At 45.2% G+C, this 27,665-nt stretch overlaps 2 protein-coding genes across 2 annotated transcripts in view; both read left to right on the top strand.

Moving 5' to 3' along the window:
• SOAT1 (sterol O-acyltransferase 1) overlaps positions 1-3,812 on the top strand; it is a 30,085-nt gene extending 26,273 nt beyond the window's left edge. The window contains exons 15-16 of the mRNA XM_075156857.1: positions 492-637; positions 1,507-3,812. Coding sequence (XP_075012958.1) covers positions 492-637; positions 1,507-1,563 — 203 coding nt within the window. The 3' untranslated portion in view covers positions 1,564-3,812. The remainder of the gene's footprint in view (positions 1-491; positions 638-1,506) is intronic.
• A 2,837-nt stretch (positions 3,813-6,649) lies between these two features.
• AXDND1 (axonemal dynein light chain domain containing 1) lies at positions 6,650-26,988 on the top strand. The gene is made up of 26 exons (XM_075157077.1): positions 6,650-6,746; positions 7,262-7,443; positions 7,811-7,911; positions 8,532-8,658; positions 9,017-9,102; positions 10,219-10,275; positions 10,396-10,501; positions 11,206-11,327; positions 11,844-11,984; positions 12,409-12,513; positions 13,148-13,268; positions 13,874-13,975; positions 14,557-14,723; positions 15,566-15,627; positions 16,017-16,307; positions 18,808-19,021; positions 19,648-19,741; positions 20,415-20,623; positions 21,231-21,327; positions 22,300-22,433; positions 22,632-22,638; positions 23,273-23,416; positions 23,565-23,696; positions 24,884-24,975; positions 25,847-25,998; positions 26,757-26,988. Exons 1-26 carry the CDS (start codon positions 6,650-6,652, stop codon positions 26,855-26,857), a joined length of 3,243 nt encoding a protein of 1,080 aa, XP_075013178.1. The 3' UTR covers positions 26,858-26,988.
• The last annotated feature ends 677 nt before the right edge of the window (positions 26,989-27,665 follow it).

The raw sequence follows: 27,665 nt of genomic DNA, 5'->3' as shown, positions 1-27,665 counted from the left end.
CTTTGCCAAGCCTTAGTTGAATTGCTGTATGTCAGCAGGCTGGAAGTCTTCCTCTTTAAAGTCATCGCGTAAGACAAGTATTACTTTCCTACTGCAGTGAGGAAGAGAGCCCATTTAGAAGTTAAAGCTCTTGCATTTCATTTTGGGTTTTGAGCTAGAATGAGGTAGAGGGCTCTAATAAACTCTAGGCCACCTCTGCCAGCATGTCTTGGTCACCAGCGTAACACAAACAGTATTGATCCCCAGAGCCGTACAAGCTGGGCCAGCTTGTTGACAAACTTATTGGAAGTAAATGTCAGAATCAACTCACAGCATTTGCTCTACTGCCAAGCATAATTAGATTTTCTTGCACTATACTGGCCTCACAGAGCAGCCTTGTTGCTGCAGAGATGAAGTGAAGGGAGGGAAAGATCCAGTGAAATCAGTTGGTCTTTGATTCTTTAATCCTGAGTTTGTTTCTGAATGATGCCGATTGTTTCACCTCTTTCTAGTGGTCTTCAACTTCACCCTTAACGACCGTCGGAAAGGGCCCATCTGGAACGTGATCATGTGGACATCCCTCTTCCTGGGCCAAGGTGTCATCATTTGCCTCTACAGCCAGGAGTGGTATGCCCGCCAGTACTGCCCTATGGAAAACGTGAGTGACTGGCCTTTCCCGTGGGATAACTGACCGTGCGAGTGGCTTGTCCTTTCTTGCTGTGGGGACAGGGCAGAAGTTAAATGGCATGAGCCTGTCTGGCAGCGTGCTGTGTAAGTTCATTAGGTGTCACTTAGTCTAGAAACTGTAGAGAATCTAGGAAACTTTTTTCTAACAAAAGTGCTTTCATTAGTGCTCTTTCTATGCTGATGGTATTTCACTACTTGAAACGAGGGTTTTTTTCCCCACATTTCTGACGACATAAGCCACTACTTGAGAGTACGCTAGGCCATTCAGGCTGTGTGAATGGAATTGCAGCACTTGGCCAATAAGGTCAGGAGAAACCTTTTGAGGAGGCCCACAAAAACTGAGCCTGTTGTGCCTCTCCCAGGCTAGAGTGGGTGGCAGTGAAAATTGGTTGCCTATAAATGGTCAGTTTGGGGTTTTGTTGGTGTTACTTTCTGACTTAGAACTCATTTTCTTGATATCAGATTCTGTTCTACATAAAACTTCTTGCTGGCCTAGTTGATTTCAGTTTTAACCGAAGGTGTCCTTAAGGCAAACTATTTTAAGTTTGATTCTCCTCACTTGAGAGTTTGTCATCGTAAATGACTGGCTTCCTGATACAATATGCTACTAGACGCAGCATTGAGCTGATGTGCCAGAACTGGGGTTAAGGCTGATGGCAGGCAAGCAGCTTGTTTTGACTGTAGCTACACTTCCACACACCGTTCCATGAGGATAAGAGGGTTCCAGGATGTGAAAATGCGGTTTGATCTTTCCCATTAGGGGAGTTTGACTTCAGCAGACCACACCGCAGCTGGTGCTGTTGGCCTGTGACTAACTTGCTGCCTCTTCATCTTTTGCAGCCCACGTTCCTGGACTACTTAAAACCACGTTCATGGTCATGTCATATGAAGATGTAAAAAGTGTATGCTCTGGCCGTGTCATCATCACAGAAGATCAGAGTTGTCCTCCAATTCTTGGACCAATGACCTAACTCACTACAGACTTTTTCTAAGGGAAGTTATGCCTCCTGATTGTTGGGGAGAAACTGTAATTTTTTAAACATTACTGAGGCAAACCAGTTGACCTGGATTGCCACAGGCTTCATAGGCAGCATCTACTACGTGCTGCCCTACTTTGAGCCATTTCCATGCCAGTAAAACATTGAGGTGAAGGTGGAATCTACTGGAATCCTACTCATCCAGGGGTCCCCCCAAGTTGCTGCTCTTCTGGACAATAGATAGTCTAGTCAGATTTGCTAGTAGCTCGTTGCTGGCATCCGTCCATCTTCCTTAGCCATCCCTTTGCAATTTTTTTCTCCCTTTTTTGGTAATGGGATGTCTACAAAACTTCTATTCTTTGTGATCCTGTCTGCCGCTACGAGACGGACAAGTGGCAGAGCAACAGGATATTTGCTTCCTTGCTCTGAAAATAGCCAAAGTATTCCTGGATGGCTTTGAACTTCATTCTATGTATGTTGGCTGCCTAGTATTTTAAAATGGGCAGAGGAAGAGGGGATTGTCAGTTTACTTGTGGCTGCTTTGGAGAATCAGGTTCAGAAGCAGGGCACAGTGTGTGCAGTCTTTATATGACTTTTTACCCTGAAAGTTTATGTTTTCTCTGTATTCATTAAGTTCCCAACTGACTTACAGCATTTTTGTTCTCTGAAGGCCCTTGTGACTTGAGGAATAGTTTTTCTTGTAGCTTTTCCTTTCTCTTGCTCCAGATAATCAATTATTTTAACACAATTAACTTGTAAAAGAGCTTTTGTTTTAATTTGGCAGGTGCTTTAAGGTATACAAGTTATTAAGGCTTTGTTTAGTGTGAAAGATTTGAAATACAACCCAACTGTAAGAATCCAATCAACTTCACAGGTACACAGCGCATTCTCATCTGAAATGGCTGCGTCCAGTTCAGTGTGCCAGCACGTCTTGGTGCCGGCGTGGATTGTAGCAGCTTCTAACACTGTCGGTGGGAAATGAGGGTTGACGCGGTGGCTGGAGTCAGAGCTGCTTTTTTTTCTGCCTGTGTCTGCTCTTACGTCAGCGGGGACTTCAGACGAAGATCAGTTTCCTAGGTATTGCCCTCTTCTTTCTGAAGAGGTGGGACATCCTCCCATACACACTGCTAAAGGGAGAAGCATTATGTGAATGTGGTGTTTCAGTATCTATTAATTAGGCAGAGTCCCTTCGGTTTCCTTGTTCTGTCAGATGCTAAGCGCAAAAGGGAACTTACATAGTGTCTGGGTACGTTTCTCTCCAGTTTTACTGGAACTGCAGCTCCCGTTACTGGAGAGGGAGGGTAACCTGATGGAGGCACCGTAACTTTGGTCACAGGGATTTCTGAATTACTCAAATGTTCTTTATTGGCACTTTTTGGTAACAGCTTTTTCTTTCTGACCTACAGCCTAGGTGTTTGATACCAGCAGTATTGGGACTGTTGATGGACTTGTCTCCCAATCCACTTAAGACTGTCTTTTGGGCTTCTATTTTCACTAACCTGAGTCAAAAGTAATTCCGTGAAAGCTAGGCGATACTTAAACTCTTCCAGGTTTTCAGTTTTCTGTAAGAAGGAATCCTGCTCTTCAGAAGGGACATTGTGTCAGGTCAAATTTGCCAGATACAGTGTTTGTGTAGGGGGCTCTCCTCTGAAAATGTCTCCTACTAAACTAGTTGAAACAGTTGGGTTAATTTGAGAGGAAGGGGTTCATGTATCTACTCAAACTTGGCAGTATTAGTATATAAAATCCTGAGAATGCAGTGGATTACCCTCGGTCAGTGTTGATTAATCCTAAATCTTTCACTGTACCTTTTGTGGGAGGAAGGGACAGAAGTGCTGGAGCAGCTAAGCTTCCTTTTTGGAAAAAAAAAACAAACAAAAAACCACCACCTTTTGGCCAAACAGCTTTGTCACCTCCTTAGTATAGGATGAAATTCAGTCCAGTACTTCTTAGTTGTGGTGCTCAAAACACTTATGTACAGATGTAACTGCACTCAAATAGGGTGTGATGGATTAGGGACTTGATTTGTCGTCTTGATGCTTGTGTCAGGTCTTGCTGCTGTCTCAGTGTTCTCAAAAGGAAATCAAATCATGGCACTTTGTGCCAAGTTTTGGTGTTCCCCTCGCAGCTGGCACTGCCATATTCCTAATAAAGAATATCAGCATTTACTGTGTTAGCGTCCTCGCTGTTGGAAGCCTGAGAGCTTGAGCATCTGGCAAGCAAAAGGCAACCTGAAAGGGATGCTCAGCTGTTGGAACTAGTCTTCGTTTTTGACAGCTTGAGGTTTTTAGCCTTGTAGATCAAGGCAGCTGGCAACTGTGCTGTCAGGGCATTAACAATTGGGATTACTTTCAATTTCGTGTTTTTTTAAATTGCTCTTGAATGTGGGCTTACTTTCATTTTTCTCAAGAGTACTAAGAAGGAAATACTAAGTCTTTTGCACATTACGTGTTTAATTAGTGACAATTATACCATGTTTGTTTGAGTTTCCTTAGGCTGTGAGTGCCAGAGTTAGCAGTATGGTGTTCTGGTCAATAATGCGGATGCTGAGGTTCACAACCTGCCCTTTACAAGTTCTTAATAATAGTATATACTGTTTTCTGTGGTTCTTTCCAACACAAGAATTGTGCAGCTTGCTTCCATGGTAACTCCCTCAGTTTTGAGGTGGGAAGCCTCCAGCTTTGGAATGGCAGCCAGTACAGCTGCAGCTCCTTGCTCAATAACATCACAAAAATCAGTATTAATATGGTGAAATGTGTCCGGGTTTTCATGCAGATAAGTTTGTTCTCAGGAAGACTGAACCTGTGCAGAGTCTTCATGCCTAGTACATCCTTTCTGTTGGGATATTTAGCTTCCAGCCTTCAGAGGTGAAGCAGTCCTGCATCTGAGCTGCTGTGTGCTATCCCCTGAGAGCCGTCTGAGTAAGAGATGTGCTACGTGCTGTGGTGGGTGATCCTGATGTATTTTTTCATGTGAAATGGCATGGTTGATGTGAATCAGTCCACCCGCTAAAGGAAAACTGAACTGATTGAGCTCCCACCTCCTGAGTGTAGATGGGCTGGAAGGACGGCGGTCCAGCGTGAGCTATGAGCGAGCCCACGCGCTCTGTGGCATTGGGGTTATGAACCGGCTCCCCGCAGCACCTCCGAGCCAGCCGACTTCAGCCTCGTCTCTCCTCCCGGTGCTCGCAGCCGGGGCCGAGAAGCCATCGCTGCCCCTTCACCCGCGGCGGCAGGGGACGGCCCAGCAGCCGCCGCTCGCCGCTGTGTGCCCAGGCCCTGGCACCAGCGGTTCCCTGTATGCAACCTGTACCGTGTTCTGTCACGCAGAAGAGCCGTTTATAATCTACTGTATTACAGCAGTCGAAATATATTTTGCTATTAGGGGAGGAAAAAAAAATCGCCTTGGCCTGTTTCTTTTTTTGAGGCTCCTGATTTGGGGGGGTTGCAGGAGGGCGAAGGGGAGTGGGGTTGGGAGCAGGGTGAGGTATGTGGGGTTGCTCTCCTGGGAAGGTGGCTGCTGTGGGGAGAAGATGTGGGGCTGGGGAGGGAGGGCGGGCATCTTCTAGAAGGTGGGGAGAACCTTCTGTTTCCGTGGCGATGGGGCCAGGGAGGAGCTGTCTGGCAGGTACGGGGGACCCCTCTGCTGCTTTGGGGAGGGGGGAGCTGGCCCACCTCGGGGGTCTGGGGTGACCGAAGCTGCCTGTGCCTGCAGCCCCGGGGGATCCCTGGCACAGCTGCCTCCCAGCCCTCCTGGATGGGGCTGCAAGCCTCCCCCTTTCCCAGGGTGAGGAGGGGAGAGGGATGGAGACAGCCATGCCTGGAGGTAGCGGGCAAGATCACTGGAGGGTAGGGAGGAGATCTTGGCTGGGGGTGTGGGGAGAAACTTTTACACAAGCCCTTCTTCAGGTCCTAAAAAGCAGGAGGAAATGTCAGAGCTAAATACCAGCTGAGAAGGATCGTTGGGGTTTTGTAAGGCGCGTATCGGCCATCACGTCTCTGCTAGAGGAAAGGACGTCCTTGGAAGTGCTGGAGAGGAGCACGGGGAAGGAGTTGATAGCTCTTGGAACAGACCAGAGTTTCTAACCTCTCCCGATTTAATGCACATTAAATTGGAGCAACTGCCAAATATATATCATGTTGGTGATTTCCGCCTTGATTTTGGGCCTGAAAAGCATTTGTGTGCCAAGAACTTAATGTGATATTTTCCAGCTGTGTACCACGTGCTCTAAAGTCGTCTTGTCTGTGTCCTTAAACTGTAGCTGCTACAGAACAGTGTCGTTAATCTTCCCACCCTTTCTGGTGGGAATATCATGTACTGCCAAACAGAGCTGTTAAGGGCGGGGGGGAGAGGGAAGTTCTCTTCTGTCAGAAGTTTTTAGCAAATTTTTGTAGTTTCTTTCCAAGAAACCATTTATGCAGCAAGACAAGAAACTACCTGGCAAGATTACTCCTAGATTATACCTACACCCTCAAACATGTAGCTGAAGGCAAAGAAATGTAGTTAACCTAATTAGAAACCACAGTGCACAAGGATACAGCTGATAAGGAGGTCAAAAAGTTTTAATATTGAGAGTATTTATAAAGAACAATATATAGTGGGGGGGAAAGGCTTGAGGAGAGAATTTATGGAGATTACGAAACTAATGGAAATAGGATTTTTTTTTTTCATTAGTAAGATATTGCTAAAAAGAAAAAGTGGTACGATTAATAATTGGAGACAAATATAATTAAATCTCTAGCCCAGTTAGATGTATAAAAGAAGCAGTTGTTCTTAGTGCAGTTTGTAAATGGAAAAACCAAAACCAGCACCCCTGTGGAGGACGTAGCAAAGCATCGGGGGCTTCTTCCTCACTGATGTACCTAGTGTCAGGCGTAAGGGGGGTTTTCACAATAAATAATAACAAAAAAAAACCCTGTTAACCTTGTGAAGTACAAATGCGGGCTTAATTCTGTTTCTAGCTCATTCGTCACTGCATAAGCGTTAAAATAAAATAACCACTCACCATGCCCACAACTGGAGTGCCAGGTCCCGGACCGAAAACCGATGGAAGGAAACGGAGCGGTGCCGCGCGGGCAGGCTCGGTCGGCGAGGACCGGTCAGGTAGGGCTGGGCTGGAGGCGGCGGGGGCTGTACATCTGACTCCGTCCTTCCAGCTTCCCTTTAACAGCGGGATGCTTCTCTGCATTAAGGTTTGCCTTTATTTAGGTAATTGCTGGTACTTTAGCGTGTTAATATCTTTGTGGAAAGCCGACTGCTAGCGATCCACAAGAAGGGAAATGGCCTGAGAGAAACACACAAATTTTAGTTGTTTTCAGCATCCCGTGGCGTTTGCGTCCCTGATAGCTTGGCGCAGTTGTGTGACTAGTGCTTTATCTTCCATCGTTCGATGGTAACTTGTTCCAGGCTTCACCGAAGATCTAACACAGCTAAAAATGGGATTAGCTGCCTGTGTTTTAGGTAGTTGATCCTGCTTTGGGGTAAAGGATTAGAGTTGATCCTGTTCTGGGGTAAGACATCTTGTTCTTCTCAGTCCTGAGTTTTATCATCGATTTTTGCTTTCTGTTTCACCAGCAGAATAAATGCTGTTGAAATGCTTTTGATGTGCTGTTTTCCAGAGATCCCCAAGCTGAGGGGTACCTCAAGGATGCTTCACCACATCAGGCCTGTTTCTTCCTCCCTGGAGCATAGTTTTGTTCCAGAAGAGGTTTTCCGAAGCCTGACCTGTGCCAGCAGTTCTCTCTACAGCCCAGAGTACTTACGGTCCCCGCAAACCACCAAAACCCCCATGGGCTTCAGGGTGAGCGTGTTTCCATCTTCTGCCTTTTTCTATCCGGAATTGTCTCTTCATTAGGGGCACATGTTCATTCCCTGGGCAAAAGGAAAGTTTGCCGACCTCGTAAGATAAATTTACCTTATATTGCATCACTTTTCTGACCGTGCCATTTGATGCAGATCCAAAGTGCTGCCTTCTAGTCCCTGCAAAACGTCCTTGCACCCTGGTGCTGCAGTGAAGCCTTTGCCGAGGCTGGTTTGTCCACACCAGTTTCCTTAGCCCCAAGACAGAAATAATGACGCGAAGCTTGTTTAGACGGCCACCCTGACCTCTCCCACTCCTTGGCGCGTTTCTCGCTAAGAAGTGACAGCCACGTGTGCCTCCTCTGCAGGGCTGCCTGCAAACCCCAGATCGGCTTTGGCATTATCCTAATCGTCGGAGCAAGTTCAGACACCTGACAGACCACCCTGTCAGTTTGACGGGCGCTGGAAGGTAAGCAAAGAAGGGATAAGGAGCCCAGGGTGATGGAAAGACGTTAGAGCTGGGAATGCAGAGCTAGGTCTCTCCCTTGGTCTTTTTTTTTATGGTAGGTGGCTGGGTGAATGGACCAGCTGTCCAAGTTCGGGCTGGAGAGATTCGAGGGAAAGATGCTTTGGGAATAATAAATGAAAGAGTTGCTAAATGAGCACTTTTTGGAACCATCCTTCCAAAGGATGTCAGGCTCGCAGGGATGCTCTGTGATCCACGATTAAGAAAAGAAGCTCTTCTGGCTTTAATGGACTTAGCAGGGAATAGCTTTGCACTTCTTTGTAAATAAGCAGCGCTTAATGGCGCTAGGAAGTGAAAAATGTTTTGCTCTATATCGGACGTTGGATATGTATGCCATAGGGCGTTGGCAGCAGACGTGAAAAACGGATAGGCAATGTGAGGTTAATCTGCCTAAAAAAAACATGATCTCATCTGTCTTTTTTGGCCCAGGGGAGGGAGTCCTGGCCGTAAGCCTGGCCTCGGGCTGAGCAGAGCAAACCCGCGCGTGGCTCAGGCTGGCAGTGAGGGAATGGCGGGTTGCCTGCGGGATGGGTCGGTGATCCAGCTCTTCTCCTCTGTTTCAGGGATGTCTCTTACCTGTGTGACATTGCGACTGGCCAAGAAGCTAAGAAATCAATGCCTGGCAAAAGCTCTTTTACTGAGAGTTGTCGGGACCAGAGAGGGAGCCGTGGTACAGTCCCACGTACTCCCGTGAGTGCTGGTGCAGGTGTTTCTCTGTGTGTATCACTGGCTGGGAGAAGGGAGGTCCTCATACACGTCCCCCCGACGTTACCCTGGTCCTAAAACTCAGCGGCTCGCCTTGCGGCTCCAGCCCCCCGGCTCCCCTGCCGCCGTTCAGTGTTAGTTATTTCAATCTGCTTTCAGATGTAGATTTGTTTCTGTCGGGGTCTGGAAGTGTGGAGTGGGAAAGGAAAAAGCAGCGTGAAAAGCTGCTACGGGAGCTTCCCTCTCCCGGCTGCCAAACCCATGTCCTCTTTGGGAAGGAACCGGGAGCGTCTTCACGTCTTTTATGCTGATGTTTCGTGCTCTCTCTCTTTTCTATCCCCAGCAAGCAACCCTAGCAGATAGTCTGGTTCCCAAGGAATTTCACATCGTGAAGAACAGGGGAGTTTTGCCCTTGAAGTACTTCGATCAGTGAGTGCTTTCTGGTTTACAAGGGTTTGTCCTCAACTGTTCAGAGTGGGGGGTTAAAGTGAGGCTGAGGAGGCTGCCCAAACACACCTCCTGCCTTTGGGAAGGGCAGAGTATAAAAGGGAGGCTGTGCAAATCCCACGCCAATGACCAGGCTGTAGTTAACCCTGCAGAGCAAGGTGACCCTCCTTTTCTTTGTCCCTGCTGCTTCGGGGTGGCCAACAGAGAATTTCCTGTAGACTGGTACTGCTCAGGGGGGCTTCAGTAGTTGGACGTGAATGTAGAAGCTGAAGTCTGGTTTGATTTCCTTGAGGCAATTTTTTAATTTTTTTGCTGCTTTTTTTTTTTTAATTTTCATTAGTTTCTCTGTATTTCTTTCAGAATTGCTTTCTGCCACAAAGCTGGGCAGGCTCTGGGTAGTTCCTACTCTCACTTTATGCTTGTATAGACCTGCTGGCATCTTGAGTCTGACCACTCTGGGGGTTTTTTTAATTTGTTTGTTTGCGATTTATTTATTTATTTATTTTTAATTTTTCAGGCTGTGAGTTTTGAATTGAGTTTACCAAGCCTTGCCCAAAAAAGGCTACTGAGACTCCCCTTGGTCTCTCCGGACAACTTACTAAATTTAAAGGAGATTCTTTCTCATTGTTCAAGGATTAAAATTCTAAGATTAGGAGTGAAATCCTCACAGCTTCTTTGCCAACGTGATGTAACAGAACACTGTCGTCTTATTTCGATGGTCTCCTGTGATCAGTCTCTGGGTGGGTGTGGTGTGGATATGTGGTGCTCTTCTGGCCCCACCAGTAACTTTTAAACCCATTGGTCACTTCTTAGCCAAGTGCCATGAGAGGTCTTAAAGGGAGAAGGTTCCTACCAGAATTGTGGTGTTAGTGGCAAGAAGAAGGAGCTCCAGCTGGGGGAATGGCTGCAGGAGGTCCGATTCTTGCATTAGGCTCTGGATGCTCCCACTGAAGAGCAACCCTGTAGATCCTTCTCTGCTTCTCCAACCTTCATCAGCTTGTACATGGGACAAAGAGATTGAAAGAGAGAGTGGGATCCTGTAGCTAGCACTGGAAGGATTGCTTTGTAATCAAGTTCTAACATTTGTATTTGTTTCAGTAAATACACAACGCTGCTTGAAGACCGTGAAAAGAAACTACGGCTGTTCCCGTCCATGTAAGTACCACCCTGCATGAAGTTGTTGGGGAAAAAAACCAGCTGTTTGAATTTCATTTCCTGGGAAAATATCATAACATGCTATACAGAATAATGATGTGCCTCTTTCTGGTCTGTCAGGAAACCTTCTGGGAGGTTAGAGGTCATCCAGCTGATGGAGGTGATGGACAGCATGTTGGAAAAAGCTGGAGTAGACAAGCTGATCAGAGTAACAGGACCTTCACAGGTGGATAACTCGCTTGTGCCCCAATAATTTTCTTGTACCCAAAAATAACATCCTGTTTTCCCCAGTGTTTATCCCTGCTGTGCTTAAACTACCTCCTAGCAGCTAGTTTCTGCCCAAGCCAGCTGTCTGTATGTCCTGTAATAACCAGGAGCTTCTCTTCATCTTCATCTGATCCACAAAGAACAAACGGTTAGCTTGCTGGCATTTTTGCCAGAAATGTAGAAGGGAATGCATTTGGCATGATTACTATGGAGGAATGAAGGCAGTAGCTGTCTCATCTCCCATTGGGAGATAGGCTGCTGAGTTACAAAATGGGCCTTTGGAAACCTTCATACACCTAAAAAGCTGGTGTCAAAGAACATCTGTACCTTGCTTGGTCTTATTTTCTGTTATTCTTGCATAGTGATGGGGAATGATTTTTGAAAAATGTGGAGCAATGCCTCAGCAGGAACTCCAGCTGGAATCAGCAGAGAAGCTCCCATCGATGTTGACGGGAGGAAGGATAGCGCATAACATGTTTGAAAACGAACCTGCAAATGCATGCAGGATGGCTCTTTCTCTTCTCCCTTATACCTTTTGTAGTGTTTTGTCCTCAAAGGGAAACTCCTTCAAAAGAAATGAGAGATCTGTGCTAACCTCTGTTGTTAAAGGAGTAGGTTGGCCAGGCTCTGCAAGGCTGTGATTTTTCTCGCCTCTTTTGCCAGCTGCACAACTTGCTGGAGCTGATGAAGGCGGAGCAGAACATCTACAACATCGTTTTCCACGAGCTGATTCGGCAGGTCAGCGTGGACTGTGTGGAGAGAGGACAGCTGCTTTCGAAGCTCAGGTCATCATTAGCCAACCCTTAATCCCCCTCTTGATTCACGGCAGTGTCCTCTCGAGAGCAGCATTAGCTATCGCAGATCGTTCCTAATGTCCTTGCCCAGCAAAGCTAGCCTGTCGTGATGTAATTGGTGTGGGGTCCGGTGCCAGGAGTGAAGTAGGATTTCCTTGCCTAGTTAACAACTGGGGCTAAAGAGCCTCTGTTAGGTAACCTGGAGCTTGAAGTTGTGGCGCTGACACCACGCTTGACAGTGCGGGCACCTTATTGGTGGTGGAACATTCAATGGAAGTTTTCACATGTAGAATAGCTGGTACTTCCTTCACGGCCGATGTTCCCATGCTCAGATTACCACTATTTGTAGCAATTAAATTGTTCCAGAGTGTTTAAAATCCCCACTCCAAACACTCAGAAGATTGCCTTCTAGATAGCTTCCTGTGCAGTGAAAGGAAAGGGTCTTCAGATGGGTAAGAGAGATCTGCACTCTCAGGTAAATGCCTTTTTTGACTCATTTTACTGCAGGCAGAGGTACGTGGGTCTCATGGAGCGGGTTCCTGAACAGATGAAGACCCTCTACAAAAAAATGATGGCACAGCAGTTGGTCAACAGACATATTGCAGAAGAACTACTCTATTTTAAAGAATCTGTTGGACAGCTGGCCAGGTCTGAATCCTGCCTGATCCTAAGAAATTATCTCTATGCCCTAGGCTTAGTCCATTGATTTTGATCGGTTTTCTAATCTTCCTCCCATAGGAGTAGGAAGATAGTGTTATGATTTGAAGCAGAGCTACAGGGACCACACTTGAGCCTCCTCACACTCTCACTGCACCCTCTTAACGCCAAATAATGTCAAAGCCACCTCCTTTCCTTAGCACGCTGGAGGTTCGATGGTGGGGGTCTGCAGAAAGGGGTTGGAGCAACGTGTGTGGTGGTGGTCTTCAAAATGCCTTTCATCCCTACAGTGAGATGGTTGTGTTGGTGGAAGAGAGCCCTGGATGATGGCGTAGGGCCCACCAGTCGGTGTCTGCCAGAGCAGAGACCTTTGGGTTGGGCTAAGTTCCCTTACATCTGTTCCCCGCTGTTTCAGCGATCTGTACGAGGTACGAGAGCATGACTGCAAGGTGACCAAAGAAGCAGAAAAAGCTCAAGAGGAGCTAGCTACAGCCATGCAGGAGGCTAAGGCGAATGCAGAGTAAGTTGTTTTCAAAGTTGAGGTTGGGAGATTCCTGCAGCGTGCTGGTTTCATTCTCTTGGGGTTGTTGGGAAGGAGAGGTGAGGGCTGATTTCCTTCTGGGGAAGAGAGCTTGGCTGTTCATGACAAATGCCATGGTTTTGCTATAAATGCTAAACCCCTCAAAGGGATAGAAAGCTGTTCAAAACATTTCTAGTTTTAAGTCATGAAAGATGCATTTATTGCTCAGGTGCTGGCATTCCCTTTTCTTCACCCTACATTCACAGCTGATGAGCTCTTCATAGTCCAGCAGAGCCTGCAGCTCTGAACTTCTAAGGGCCTGTGGACATCTTCAGATACCTAAGAAATTCGGGATTTCAGTGGTTGGTATCAGAGTTGTGGTGCTTAGGCACACAGATTCACTTACAGAAATTTGTATTCATACTGAATCCAAGTCGCCATGGGAATATCAACAGAGAGGTGTTGTAGGGCTCAGGGAAAAGGACCTGTGAATTTACAGGCTGTGTGGGAGGTGACTGAGGAAGGAAGGAGGAAGAGGAGATGTCTAAGAAAAGCTTTAGGAATTGGGAGAAAGACAGTAAACGTGAATGAGAAACACAGGTGCACATATTTCATTGTCTTTCCCTTCTTCTAGCCCTTTGGAAGAGTATCGGGAGTTATATGAGTTACAGAGAAGACAACTGGAAGAGCAAGTTCTGCTGCTAGCCCAGGAGAGAGACGTTTGGAGCTCAGCTGCGTATGACCTGGCTCTGAAGGTAGGTGCAGGAGATCGGTCATACATTGCAAGGTGTAAGCCATCGTAGCTAGCAGTCTTGTTCCAAGGGCAGATTTTGTCCCAAAGAACATTTTTATTAAATATGATTGGGTAGTAACACATCTCATACCTGCCCTGACCTAATTTCCTGAGGTCTGTTGTATTTCACATGTGTGTTTTTTAAATGGAAACAAGTTAATTCACATAGCATTTCTGGTACAGATCTCCAGGCTCTGTGCAGGAAGAACTTCTGTGAAATTAATATTTCCATTCAGAGATGAGTTTGACTAAAAAGTTTCCTATTCCTTGTAATTTAGAATATTGTACCCAGATTCCTCGCAGTTCCTCACAAAATATCACTCTTGGTTAATTCTGTGCTTCCTTGTTTGTGTGTCCCCCTTGCTTGTGATCTCCTACTTTATCCCATTCAAGTTTAAAATCTGTTAGCAGAACTTCTGGGGCTGTCTGGGAGATCAGAAATTTATTTGTAAGGGAAGTGGACTCAACTGCTTGAGCTCCATTTCATTGATGGTAAAGCTCCCGTGTTAATGTCAGATGCCTCTCCTCTCAGAAGAAAACAGTGCAAATAATAATGTTTTTTTCCAGATAGTAGACAGAAACCAGCTCACATTGGTTCGCAGGCTCCATGTTAGTGGAAAGACACTGATCAACGTTCTCAAGCATTTCATAGTCCTCTTGGCCTCAAAGGTGGGGACCTGCCTGTGGTGGGCACCTGTTCAAAGTGTTTGCATGTGTGGTTTATGTACTTCTACGGTTCTCAGTAAAGCATTCAGTACTTTGGCTGTTATTTGAACTTTCAAATGTTGGTCTAGTTTCAAACAAGCATTAAAATTTGAATGAGTTCACTCTCTTTCTGCTTTTCTCTCTTTACTCCGTGTCCCCTTTTCTCTACCTCAAACTTTTCTTTTTTCCCCTGTTTCCCCTTTTTCTTTGTGGCTTTATTCCCTCTCCCCATTCCTTCTCCCTCAAACCAAACCAGATCCAGGCTAGTGTCATGTTGGCCTCATAGGTATGGGGCTGCACGGTATCTCAATAGCATACAAGCAGTAAGGGGTCAAGCGCTCAGTTCTGGCATGCCCAGGGAGGGTGAGCCACCCTAGTCCCGTGTCAAAGGGTTTGTGAGGGCTGTGCTGTGGAATTACAGACATTTCCCAGATCTCTGATATGTGTACATCTCAAAATAGCTAGGGCAAAGGGAGAATTCCACCGACTTGGATCAAAACAATCACAACGGTCCCTTTTCCCACCCTCTTGCTCAACGCCTGCAGGACACAGGAGACCTGGCTGGTCTGCAGGAAGAGACAGAGCAGTTCAGGGAGAGGTTGGGTCGCGTTGGAGCAGAAATAGAGCGTTCTGAGGAGTCCAGCCGGGGAAAACTTCAAATTGTCTGCAGCAGCCTCAACAAGCGGCTTCAGTACTTCCATAGCAGTGACTCGTGAGTGGCCCAGAGGAATGGGGGTAGCAGCCAACTCCCTCAACCTTTGCCTTGTGACAGTGCAAACTGTGCACTGGCTCTCAGGTGCAGTGAGATTTGGTGCAATTTGCACGTCCCTCACTGCTTTACTTTTCTGCTTGATGCATTTATTTTGATAATCAGGTCCATAACGGTAACTCCAAAGTGATGCTGTGGCTTTGTGGTTGAATTCAATGGAGCAAGGATTGTACCCTCCTGCTGCGAACCACAGCGTCCTTTTTGCAGCTGTCATTGCTATAACAGAATTCCTCTATCTAGTTTGGTTCATTTTAACTTGAATGTACACGCATTGATGCTTCCATAGAGCATTCAGTTCTCTCATGTACAGATACAAAATGCGACTCTGAGAGACATGAGGTTTAAAATCTGAAGTAATTTGTTAAGGTGCTTATATTTTGCAGGCTTTTTGTTAGTTCATTGTGATATGTTAAATAAAACAAAGCATAAACGCAAGCACAAAATGCAGAAATGCAGAGCCTGTGCATTAACAAAAGACATCACTTTATACATTTCATTTGTAGAGTTAATAATGTCTGAATTTTCAATATGTGCTTGAATTTGATTTTTGTCTTTGCTGGAAGTAACATATTTTCTTAATTGACACCCAGTGTTTGTGTTATGTTGAGGGAGAGAATAAAAATCTCTGATTGAGTAGGGCCTTGTGTTTTTTACTTCTTTTTCAAGTTACAATTCGTATCACAAACGTGGTATGCATAGAGTATACATCTTGACTCTTGGTTTTACCTTGGCTACTAAAGGAGTTTTTGCTCTCAGCTCTCATCCCTTCTTTCCCTCTGCTTTAGCTCCTCTCCGATGAATGAAAAGCTACTCGATGAAATCCTACAAGATATCAAGAACTTGATAAATGTAAGATTTTGGGGGGTTGGACGTATTATCGAGTAGTATCTGTGCAGCAAATTACCACGTGTTAGCTGAGCCACAGTGAGCATCTATGCCCATCACAAATGTGAACAAAACCACATCAGCTCAAATCTTTTGTGCCGAAGCTTAAGCTAAGAGTTTACACATGAGAAGTTATAAGTGACCAATACCGTCGTTCAGCCAGTGCATTAAACTTAGTTGTGCATTTGAGCACTCTCTGACTGACAGCTCCAGTGACTGATAAATGATATTAAGCACTCAGAATTGTCACCAGTAAGTTTCCAACTTTTGTGCTATCTACTCACTGTGTCATCTTTATGCTCATGGATTCCTCACACTTCTCTTACCTGATTTCCATCACCTTTCTGTTGCAACCAAGGGGTGGTCCAACTTTTGGGGGCCTGGCGAGCTTGCTTCTTTTCTTTCAGATGCTAAAAGAAGACCTAGAGCAGTACGGCGGGGAGGTGCACCTAAGAAAGATGGAAAGTCTGAGGAGCGCTGCCAGCCTGCAGGAGCACTGGATGGAGCTGGGACAAACACTGCTGAATCGACACCGGGACTTTGCTGGAGCGTTGCCTCCGCAGCATGCTGCCCTGGAAGAAATAAACCAAATGGCATGTGAACTCTACTGGCAATACAATATAAGGATAAGTGGGAATAATGGTAAGGAATGACCGATTTTGCAGTTCAGTCTTTCCTTGGGGATGCCAGGAGAGTAGCGGGTAATAAAGGACCAGTTGACATAATCTGTACTGGTTTTTTCCAAAGCTCAAATCTGACCCCCAGGTATGTGCTGGGAATCAAGAGCATTCAAGGGATAAACTCCAAGAAACCTGACCTGCAGTCACACGTAAAAAGAATATCTGAAATTTTAAAAGTGATAGAGTGCAAAGAACATGCAATGCAGATAAGACATGGGGAAGTCGTGTGTTATGTTCAAAGGGAGCGTGGGCGCTTTGTGATTATGTAGATTAAGTGTGGAAAAGAAAATAAAAGTAAAAGGAAAGAATGTATGCTTAAAATGTAAAGTAAAACATCACTTTGGAGATCATTAACCAGGTAACACTGTCTCAGAGGGTAATACTTTTTTTATTACTTTATCATTAACACAGTTATCTTAATCTAGATATTGAATTATCTTGATAATAAAGTATATAAATAAGTGTTTTCTTTGCTGATATAAACTTATCATGTCCTGTGTGAGATAACAAACATAAGTTGGGTAATTTGCAACTAACCTTCTCAACCTTTGCCTCTGCAAGACCTTGACTCACTTCTGATTTCAGAATTGTTTTCCTCTCTGATGTTTTTTTAATTGTCGTCTTTCCTTTTAGCAGATTAAAACTAAACTGAACCTGTGCTGTCAGCAACTGCTACTCATGTTTGCTAAGCTGCTTCTCATACCTGTCATTTATTCTTTCACTCAGGGTTATCCTGTGCTTTTCGCTACATTATCTTATGCTACATGTTATATTTCAGCCTACTAAAGGAGGTGAGATAGAATGATAAGTCTGTCCATCCTAAGAGACAGCTAAAGGAATTAAATATTCCTGATAGTTCTCATTAGAAAGTGAGAGAAAGAAGGAACAGGGCCATAATTGGCCAGACACCAGCATGGCAAAAAGTTAACAGCCAATTGTCAGAAGCCTCGATATTTAGTTGTGATCTGAATAAAGGGCTAGGCAGCACAGCGCAGACATCTGATCGAAAATTGCTGTAAGATATTATAAAGAATAGGTAAGAGACAACACCGAGAACAAGGTAATTTTGTCCTGTAAGGCAATGGCACTCAGTTACCTGAAGTATTTCTTATCTTCTAAGAGCTGATTACCTGATCTCAAGCAGCATGCGCCAGAAATACAAAGGATTTGGTATTTGATGACAAGGGTTAGAGATACAGCGAGAACAATGAGATATGAGATTGTTTTAGACAGCAAATATGAGAGAGGACTTATTTGAAATTTATAAGGTTTGGCTTAAGGTCTTTGCTTTTATTCAGTCTTCCTTTATCACTTCTTAAAGCCTTCATAGCATACCTTCTTTGTGAGAATAAGATGGTTTTGACCCTGAAATTGGCACTTGGGACTAGAACCACCTCTCCAGTGAGCTCCAGTTAGGTCTTCTCTTTTGCTGGGGACTTGATTAAGTTTATAAGATAAATGCAATGACACAGACAGCCTTCCCAAAGCAAGACACGATTTAATAAGGATCCAGAACACTGTGTAAGGTCTAATATGGCCAAACCACATGTAAGTGATCAGAAGTGACTGTTCTCCCTCATCCCATGCCCTTCTGGGACCCACCTCTTTTCTTCTTTGCTCTTAACCTGATGCTTCATGGCAGGAGAACTTAAATAATATCATTCCTACTGCTACTTGGCTTCCTGGTCGTTAAAAACTAATGCCTGGTTATGGGGCTCCCATAATGCGCTCTGAAAGGTTCCACCCTGCAGTGGGTAACCTCCTCCCTTTCTTACCAGTCTGGACATCCCAGCACTGCTTCACTGCACTTCTCCCAATCCAGAGGAGAAGTTAACCAGTTCTACCCCACAGCTGTACAGTGGGGAAACCGAGCCATGCATCAAAATGATTGACATATTAAAAAAAATTTTCAGCACCTCCATGTGCTTAACATGCCATCTTTGCTACAAGATGTCACGGAGGCCAGGATCTCACCAGGATTTAAAGAAAGCTTAAACATTGGATGTCAAGAGGCACCATTGTTACATTTCCAGCGCATTCCCCAATAAACAGAGAATATCCATCAGCATGTGCCAGATGAGTGAATGAACAAGTAATTTACTACCTTGTCCACACATTTTGCACATCTGTGCTTACTGTATCACCTGCATCTTTGAAGAATCAAGTTGTAACTGCAAAGCTGTTTTAAAAAGAGTTATATTAAGCCTTTATGCAACGAGGCAGCCAAATCTGCCAAGACAAGAAGGGAAGTCAGGGCTTCAAATCAAGCCCATTTTCTTTCAGCTTGCTTTGAATTCAGTGCTTACTAAGCAGCTCATTCTTAGTCCTAAGTGTAGCCAGTTCCCACATAGGCTGTTCCCACATAGGCTGTTCATCCCTCTTGGCCTCCCTCTTTGAATTCAGCTTTGTTTTTGTTGGCTGAAAGAATTGTAATTAAAGGTTTGTATTTTCTTCCCCCGCAGGCACAGCTAGGTTTTTGACAGCCTTGGTGGGAAGTATGGAAGATTGGTTATTCAAGGTGCAAAAGCCGAAGCAAGGTTCTGGCATGCACGAAGCTGAGCTGTGGGCATTTTATCACAAGATTCCTGCATGGCTGGCCCAGGTGGATGCAGCGATGAGCTGTTTAGGTTCCAGCCAGTTGCATGAAGCTGAGAGTGATAAGAAACCGCATTTCCCGTAAGCATAGAGGTGGTAATTGTGTCTGGGCTGGCCTTGTACGTTAAATTACACTCGAAAGAAAAGAGAAATGTTCTTTTGTGGGGACCCCGGCGCAGGAAACTGGCAGGGGGATAAATGTGATCAGCTGAAGTGTTAAAACGATTGGCAACTGCCTTTCATTTGCCTTCATTTGGCAATATCTGTAGAAACAGTTGGTGGCTTCAATATCGCTCCTGGAACATCACCGTCTCCCTCAGAACTGCCACCTGCTTTGGAAATCTTGACATTTGAAGAAAACCCAAAATACGTGATTCTTTTACAGTCAGATTTGTGGGGGCATATTCCTCTTCATGGTGCTCCGTTGTCTTTGGTAAATATCATCAAGAAATAAATCATTCGCAGAGCACATGCATAACATATATGCATGTGATTTTTTGCAATTAAGAGATTACTTGCAAATGCCAAGTTTGCCCACAACTATAGCGTTAACAAAAAAGCCTGTGTCATGTTTCCAGCATACGGTGCACTAAAATACGTCATTTTCCTTGAGCTGGGAAGCAAAAGGTGTCTTTGAGACAGAAGACCCTCGGGTCTGGTGCACTAGAATATGCAGGTTTTTTGTTTCTGGATCTGTTTTTTTTCAGGGTGGTACCTAGAGAGTTTTTTCAGATGATTCAGCAATGGATTCTGTCCATGAATAATGAGGTTGAGAAGAACATCACGCATCTTAACAAAAAAGTAAGTGCAAGCCTGAAACTTGCTAGGGATAAGAGCACTATACCTAGTATTCAGTCTTTCCTTTAATTTCCATCTGGCCACAGCGCAGTTGTGAGGAATGCTTGCTTCTCATTCAACATTTCTTTCCTGTTTGAGTTGAGGTGTGGCTTTTGTCTTCCAGCCAGGAAGGAGCAGAGGAGAACTCCTTTAAAAATAGCTGTAAGGTCTCCTATAAGGTGCATGAACACCATTTTATTATTTCATTTTTAGCAAGCATTTCCTCTGGAATAACATTGATATTTCCGGTTCAGAGAGGTGTTGTGGCTGCTAGCTCTCTGTGGTTTTACTTCTTTCTCCCAGGATTGTAGACTAGAGGCTCTCACTATGCATTTTTTAAGTGTTCTATAAGCGTGGTGTGTGATTTTTGGTTTGTTGCTGAATTCTGGATGTGAGAGCACGCCTCGTGGCTGATAAGAAGCCTATGATCCTAAACAAGAACGGGAAGAAGGATAGGTTCACAGTAGGAAAAGATGTGTTCATAATGGGAATGAATATGGGAGAAAAAATGGTAAAAATAAATGTTTCTGTCATTAGGTCAGTCTGCAAATTGAATTAGGTAGGGCATTGACTTCAGACTACTTGGCAAGACCAGTCATTTATTACCGGTTTAGCTTTGCTCTGATGTTTTCTGCAGGTGACTGAACTGCACAGAAACCTGAGCCTGTGGCTGGTGGATTTGCTGAGACACATGACAGCAGACCGCTTGTCCTGGGAGTGTCCTCGGCGGCAGGAGTCAGACACCGAGATGGACGAGGAGCTCAGACTTCTGAGGGTTCATAAGCTGCAGCACCGAGCTGAAGAGCTGGTTGCGGAGATGGGCAGACTCGCTGGTTCTATAGTCAGGTATCAACAGAGGTTTTCAATTTCATCTAAGGGTGTTTTCTCAAGAAAAAAATGTGTAGTGTGCTGAGAGATTGATCATAACGACAGATCCCATCGATTTGGTTGTCCTTGGATCTTTTCCCAGGTCTTAAATGGGCCTTACTGGAATTTGTAGGGAGCCTAATAAGATAGGAACACCTAAAGAGAACGGCAGTGCCTGCTTTGTACCTGGTACTGCTATAAAACATGCTAGCATCTGTGATCGCGTGGGCTCTGCCCACACTTCTGAGGATGACCTCCGGAGGATGTAAAGGCAGTACAGGCAGCGAGTCTGCAGTCCAGGTCACCTGGAGCAAAGACTTCACCTGATTCAGAATCTGAGCTCACACGTCTGTGGGTTGTACAGAAATGGCACGGACAAGCTGTCTGGGAGGTCGTTGTGTGAGTGGAGCAGGCGAGGATTGCTTTTCTGGAGACTTCTCTAGTGCAGAGGTCTACAGGTAGCTCCTGTACCTTGCTGACAGCAACGGGCTCCTGACTGAAGGCTCTTTTCCAACCTTAAGTATTCTATGATTCTAAGCATTTGAGGGCACTCCTGCAAGGCTCATGACATTCTGCATCTTTGCAGCTGCTGCCGCGAGATTGTTAATGCAATCGTTCGAAAGAAACGGTCTGAGATGGATTTAGAAGCTGATTTTGAGATGGAGGAGCTGAATAAGATCAAGGTAAAAGGTGCCTGTGTTTCCAGCTGTCTAGGTCTGAGGTAGATGAGACTGCATTTTCTTTGTGAAAGGTAGAGAAAAATATATGTGAGGGTGTCAAGAATGAGGAAAACTCCTGCTACTCCAGTGGTCCCCCAAGTTCCCTACTGACTCCGCAGTCCTGGAAAGCAGATAAACCCGGATCAGGTCATGTTCAGTTTTAATATTTCCCTCACCCTGTTTCAGGATACATATGTAAGGGCTCTCCTGTGAGATTTATTCCATATGAGCGGCAGTAGATTCACTGCTGGTTCAAAGTTTGTCAGAGCCATGTACATCCAGACTTGAGTGGTGCTTAGGAGTTCCTGGAGGTACTTGGTGCAATATACCTTTATATAGATGCAGTTGAAACTTCTTGCAGTCAACTGACCTACCTGCCACCTCCTTATTCTACACTTGCATGTAGAAGCTCTTAATTGCTACCACTGTCATTGCCAGTGTTTAGCTGAGCTTTGCCTGTGCTTTAGGAATGGTAGACCCATCCTGAAGCCCAAGGCTTCCTTGAGCACAGGCATTGCAAACGGCATTGCTTCAATGAATGTAAGAAGCTTCTGTGCAGGGATTGGAAATACTTGTGCTTCTGTTTTGCGTTACCTTAGCGAGTGAAAAATTAACCCCTGGGATTTACACTCATTTCTCCCCACGTGGGCTGGGGCAGTGGCTGTGACAGAGATGTTCTGTGTTGGCCTGAGGAGGAGCTCGTTGAAGGAATTAGTTGGTGGGAGTGATTAGCTGGTGACAGATGCCATGTCTGAAAGCTTGGAGAAATGTGTCTTCCTTTTCCTTTGTAGGGTGAGGATGGAAGGGTCCAGGTAGGTCCCTGGAACAGACAAGGACAGAAAGATGGAGTTATTTACCTGACTGAATGAATATGGTAACAGCTATTTTTTCTGCTCAATAATCCCTGAATAATCATTTTCTGTTATGTCTTCCCAGACTGAGTGCTGTAATTGGATTCAAGTGTGTAGTCTCCTCCTTTCAGAGATCAAGGGCACTCCTGTCTCCTTTCTGGATTTAGAAGACCTGAAAAAGCTCTTTGGATCAGAGGTAGAACTGAGAAACCTCTTTGGGTCACTGCATTTGCTGTTCTAGGTTGAACCAGTCTGAATGAAGGTCTGCTTCAAAACTTTTCCTTAAGGAAGCAGCTACAGTTCAGTTTGAGGGAAGGTTTAGCATGGGGACATGCACGCACTCAAAGTGGCAGCTAGAACTGTGAGGTGTTATGACTGTAAACTGGTTAAAAATCACCGTGCTTCTTGGGAGGGCAGGTCTGAGGCAAAACCAGAGCTTCAGTGGAGCTAGGAGATTTTTGCCCCACTTGTAGATCAGATCCCCATGGTGTGTGATTGCTTTTGCTTCACCTATTGGGGCAGACCTTGGCTGGAATTCTGGTGGTTGCCTTGCCCAGGAGGTCAGGCTGAACTTCTAGTTTAATTCCTTATGTGGCTAGATGGATGTCTGAGACTGCCTGTGACAATCAGATGTGTTTTATAGATGGTTGGCCTAATTTCATATGAAACAGGCTAAATTCAGATGATGAGGAAATGGATTTAGATTTATTGTCTTGAACAATTTGTTTGTGTCAGTTGTGAACTCAGTCCCCAAGCAGACTGAGGTTGTTCATGACTTGGTGTACAGCCAGCATGTAGCTCGCGTGCTGCCTCTCTTTTTCTCCGTGCCATGGCCTATACAAAGCAGATATGCCACAGAGGGTCCTGCCTTTGTAATGTTCAGTAATTAGCATATTCATTTGTGATTTGAAATATATTCATACTCAGGACCTCCTAGGTGGCTGGAGTCCAAGTCTAAATATGTGCAAGAGAAAGTCAGAGACCAGCTAGCTTTGCCTAGGTTATTTGGATGGACAAAGGGAGCACGCTACTAACCCAATCCCTACGGTGCCTTACAGGAATTGCAGTTGAAGCTTAAGCTTAAGGACACTATCATTTCTTCAACTCAGAAAGAGCTTGAAGCTGAAGATGCCAACAGCAGTAGGAAACCCGTAACAGAGGAAGAAACATTAGAAGTAAAGGAGGAAATTGCTATTTTGCAGGTGACTGTAGTAGCTGCAATATCCTACTTTCCAGCAGGGCCTTTTTATTTATTGCTCGGTGTATGCGATGTGAAACATGGCCTTACAGCTGCCTTGAATGCCACTAGGTTAGTGGCATCTCCTATTTCTTGTTCCTTTTCTCTCTCAGCAGCAGCCAGGTGCTGGTATGGATTATCTGACTGAGGACAATGAAGCTACTGCAGACATGATCAGATATGTAGGGCATGACTCCAACATCCACCTGAAGTCTCTGAAGTCGGACATCGTTTCGGTTACAGGGGTAGGAGTCTCCACCTCACCAATGGTTTTAGCCTGTTGGCCGAGATTTGGAGCTGGGGTTTAGCTGTCTACTCAGACTCTCTTATGAGACCCCCTTTAACACCTGGGTGAGACCTGCTGGGGCAGTGCAAGGTGCTGGTGTTCTCTCTGATTCCTCTCTTCTTGCAATTTTAAATAATCATTAGCACAGTTACCACAGCTGCAATTTGTCCTCCTGACCCATGCGTTACTGTCACTTTTGTGGGACCAATAACGGGTGATGTGTGTAGTCTGAACCAGGACTATCTGCAGAGACTGGGATGGTGAAAATGGTTTGGCACTGAGCACGTGGGAGGAGTTGAAGAGGGTTCAGAGATTCAGGAAGATCCCACAACAATAGGGAAGCAAGAAGTTCAGGTTGTTTTGGCCTCCTAGGTCCTTGTTTTCTCCACTTGCCTTTGGGATGGTGCTCTTTGGTAAAGTTGCTCTTCAGAAGTCATAGGGCCTGCCTTTTGCAGTCATTCCCTGGCCAGTCAGGCATCCAGAGCGGAGCCTGGAGGTACAGGCATTGTGGATCTTTAGCAAATTGTCACTGGGTGGTCCCACTCTTTCAGCATGCTGCATTGCTGAGTGGGCCTTGCCCTTCATGCTTTAAAGGCGGGCAGCTAGTGCAGCGTGTGGGAGATGCAGGAGCATTTCTTTATGGACTTGGACTTGTTTTACAGAAATTAATCCCTGGAAATCACAATTACCTTCCAAAGCTTAGCGTAGGAGCCTTTTAACAGTTACTTTTACAGAAAAACCCTGGTGTCGTCTTCACATGAAGAAAACTGGCTTATGCCTGTCAGACCCTGTGAGGAGTTGCCTCTTTCTGTTCTCTGAATATTGTTTTGTTGGTTTTTTTGCTCCTGGTCAGGCTACAGCCATCTCCAACCTCTGTAACCCTGTGAATGCACCAGCAACCCAGGACGATGAGCCAGTGAGAGTTTCATGTCTGAGTCAGGAAAGCATTTTAGTCTATTTTTAATGCAAGATCAGTTCAGTGCCTGAACGAGCCTCTGGTTTTACATGTTCTGCTGACACTGAGCTCCTGTCTGTGTTGTGACTGTGCACTGAGACACCAGCACCAAACCAGGCACATGCTGCAGATGAAATGCGGCATTGTTGGTTTCACGTTCACTTACAGAAGGTTTTGCTCTTCCCAACCAGAGGGAGATGACCGCCACCAAGTCGTCGACTCCCTTTTCTCAGAAAGAGTTTGAAGCCCTGGCAATGCTGGAAAATCTGCAAGTGCAGCTCCTGTGAGTACTGGTCCTGTGCTGGAGGCATGAGTGAGGCAGGGTGTCATCCCAGGCAAGTGCCTGTTCTGCTCTCTGATAAGGTTCTGCTTCATCCAATATCTGTTGGCTTAATTTTGGGTTTCCTTCTGTTCTGATTGTCTTGGGCCATTGACTGTGATTTATGTTAGCTGAAGGTATGACCCATGTCAGCTCTCCTTCATCTGTATGCAGATTTTCCGTTTTGTGTACTCATGAGGTACATTGCAGAGGTACTCATGATGGTTTTCTGCAAGACTTCCTAATACTTCAGGTCCAGTTAGCACTTGCAGGGTGCTATGTGAATGCAGCTGAGCGCTTCCACGGCCTGCTAGTGCCCAGGAGCTTGGTAGGTACAACCATGCAATGTTGTGCCTAAGTGTGGGGAACACAATGAAGGGACACCCAAGTGGCTCCGTGCAGAATCACATCAAGGTCTGTGTTTGGTATTGACTTCTTCCATGCCTAAGCAGGCTTGGGCACTCTGAATTACATTCCCTCATACTTCTTGTTTTGTCTGTGAGCTCGCATTATCCAGGGTAAGCCCATCTCATTAGCCTTGCTAATAGAATTGACTGTGCTCTGTATTTATCCTTGCACAATGAAGAGCAGCATCTCACCCTTTGCTAGCAAACACTGAGTTTTAAAATTAATTCAATTTGCAGGGTTTACGTAGATGTGCCATGAAGTCCTTTATAGATCTTTTAACAATGCCCTTCTCTGAAATCATAAATGTGTTTTATAGAGTCAGTCAATCCTACTGAACACTTCAGCTTTCTAAATCTTTCTTTTGAGTATCCTGCCAGCAACTGCTTAGATTTCAGGTTTTGGCATTATCTTTGCTTCTGTGTTTCAGAGAAACAGAGATCCGTGCTCAGAATGCAGAGGAGAGATCTGAAGGTCTTGAACAGAAGCTGGAAGAAGCTCTGCAGAGAATCAAAGAGCTAGAGAGTGAGCTGGAGAAAGAGGGGAAAGCCATCCCAGAAGCAACACACAAAGACGGGCAAGGTCAGGAGAATCAATATTCTGAATCCTCTCCTTGACGCAGAGAGGGAAGCAATCTTTAAGGACACCTCGTTCATCTCTCATTTAGTGCAGGACCCTTTCCTCCTGGCCACATCCTAGGGTTTTGTCTAGACTCTTTGTCAGAGGCCAAGCAAGGAGGCTTTTACCATAACTCTAGATTAGGACAGAAAGAACTGCTGAACATGGTCTGGTTTTGAACGAAAGTAATTTTGTTTGATTTTGACATATGACACAGGGTCTATATCTAAGAGATCACTGTAATTGGCTTCATCTTCCTTGTAAGTGAGTGTTCCCTGTTACAGCCATGAATATCTGTTTAGGATCACTGATTTTGGGGTAGAAAAGAAATAATGTTCCTGGTCCCTTCACTCTCAGAGGCCACAGATCTTTTGCGTTTATAGCACAGGACATTATTGCTGTCTCCAGGAGTTGTTTGAACGCTGCTGACCTACTGGTCTTGCCCATGCGGTGTGGTAGGGAGTTCCTTAGGTCGCATGTTTGTTGTGGATGAAAGCATTTCCTTGTGTCCTTTCTCAACTGGATCCACACAGATACAAGATGTGGAGAAGGGGGAAGAATGAGAATTAAAACTTCTTCCCTTAGTCCTTCAGTGTATCCTATCTCTTTCCACATCAAAGTGGGAGGAGAGGCTAATTTGTTTAAGAGTGTGATACCTTGGGCACATTTTTACTCTGCGGTATTTTTAATGGCTTTGGTTTGTTGTTTTGTTTTTCTTTCAGAAAAATATTTCCAAGAAAGCGTCTCAGAACTTGGGGCCTGCTCAAGTCCTAAAGCTTCTACCTCTGGCCAGTCCAAGGGATCCAGAAAAAGCAAATATTAAACAGCAGCAATGCCTGAGTAGTTTCTTAGTGCCCATTCATAGTAGCATCTCACCTCCGATCCACTGCCTTACTCCTCATCCACTACCCCAACATCTCTGTGCCATCTCAGCATTTATGCTGTTTTTCTAGCTGGCTCTACCACTTCCACATCTGTCTTGCTTGTCCTCTACCTCCTCCCACACCTCTAATATCTTTACAGCTTGTCTTCCTTGTAATACCATTGCTACCTCGACTTTCTCCTACCCACACCTCTCCTACCTGTGTGCCCTCCTCCCCTCCCCTTGCCCTGTATTTGCCTCTTGTTTGTGTTCATCAATCTCTTCTTGCTGCTCTATCTCATTCTGCCTCATCCCTTTTGGATCATGCAAGTAAGTCGTTTGCAGCTCTTTTCTCTTGTATCAAGGGTTTTTTCTCAGTGCCAGTGTGGTCTGGTTGTGTATCTGATAATGGGTACTTCCTTCATCCTCTGGGCTTCAGATGATCCAGTTACCAGCTGACTGGTTAGGAAGAAATTGTACAGAAATTGTTCAGAATTGTACAGACAAATTTTTGTTCGTCTTTGAATCTTCTTCTTTTGAAGGTTTTGTCTTTCTTTCAGAAAGCATAAAGCAGCCTGAAGCTGTGTGTGTTCCTGAAGGCCTTTCTCAAATTGCTGCCACAGGAGAACTGCCTGTAACCAAGGTCACAAAATTAGACTTCAGATGATGCCAGTGCACTGAGATGGCATTTAAATGCTCCATCTCCCTGTGATCTCTGTGTTTGGCATCTGAGCCTCCTGGCTCCCCATCCACAGTACCCCTATAGCCT

The sequence above is a fragment of the Calonectris borealis genome, chromosome 8 (assembly GCF_964195595.1).
Source record: "Calonectris borealis chromosome 8, bCalBor7.hap1.2, whole genome shotgun sequence".
Lineage (NCBI taxonomy): Eukaryota > Metazoa > Chordata > Aves > Procellariiformes > Procellariidae > Calonectris > Calonectris borealis.
Note: the sequence above shows the minus strand (reverse complement) of the source record. Positions and strands in the feature narration are given on the sequence as shown.

What these genes read in the sequence shown, in the direction of transcription:
- AXDND1 (XM_075157077.1), top strand. Translation starts at nt 6,650, where the DNA reads ATGCCCACAACTGGAGTGCCAGGTCCCGGACCGAAAACCGATGGAAGG. An exon ending in AAACCCCCATGGGCTTCAGG is followed by an intron (nt 7,444 to 7,810) that starts GTGAGCGTGTTT and finishes CCTCCTCTGCAG; the next exon opens with GGCTGCCTGCAAACCCCAGA. An exon ending in TAGTCCTCTTGGCCTCAAAG is followed by an intron (nt 13,976 to 14,556) that starts GTGGGGACCTGC and finishes CAACGCCTGCAG; the next exon opens with GACACAGGAGACCTGGCTGG.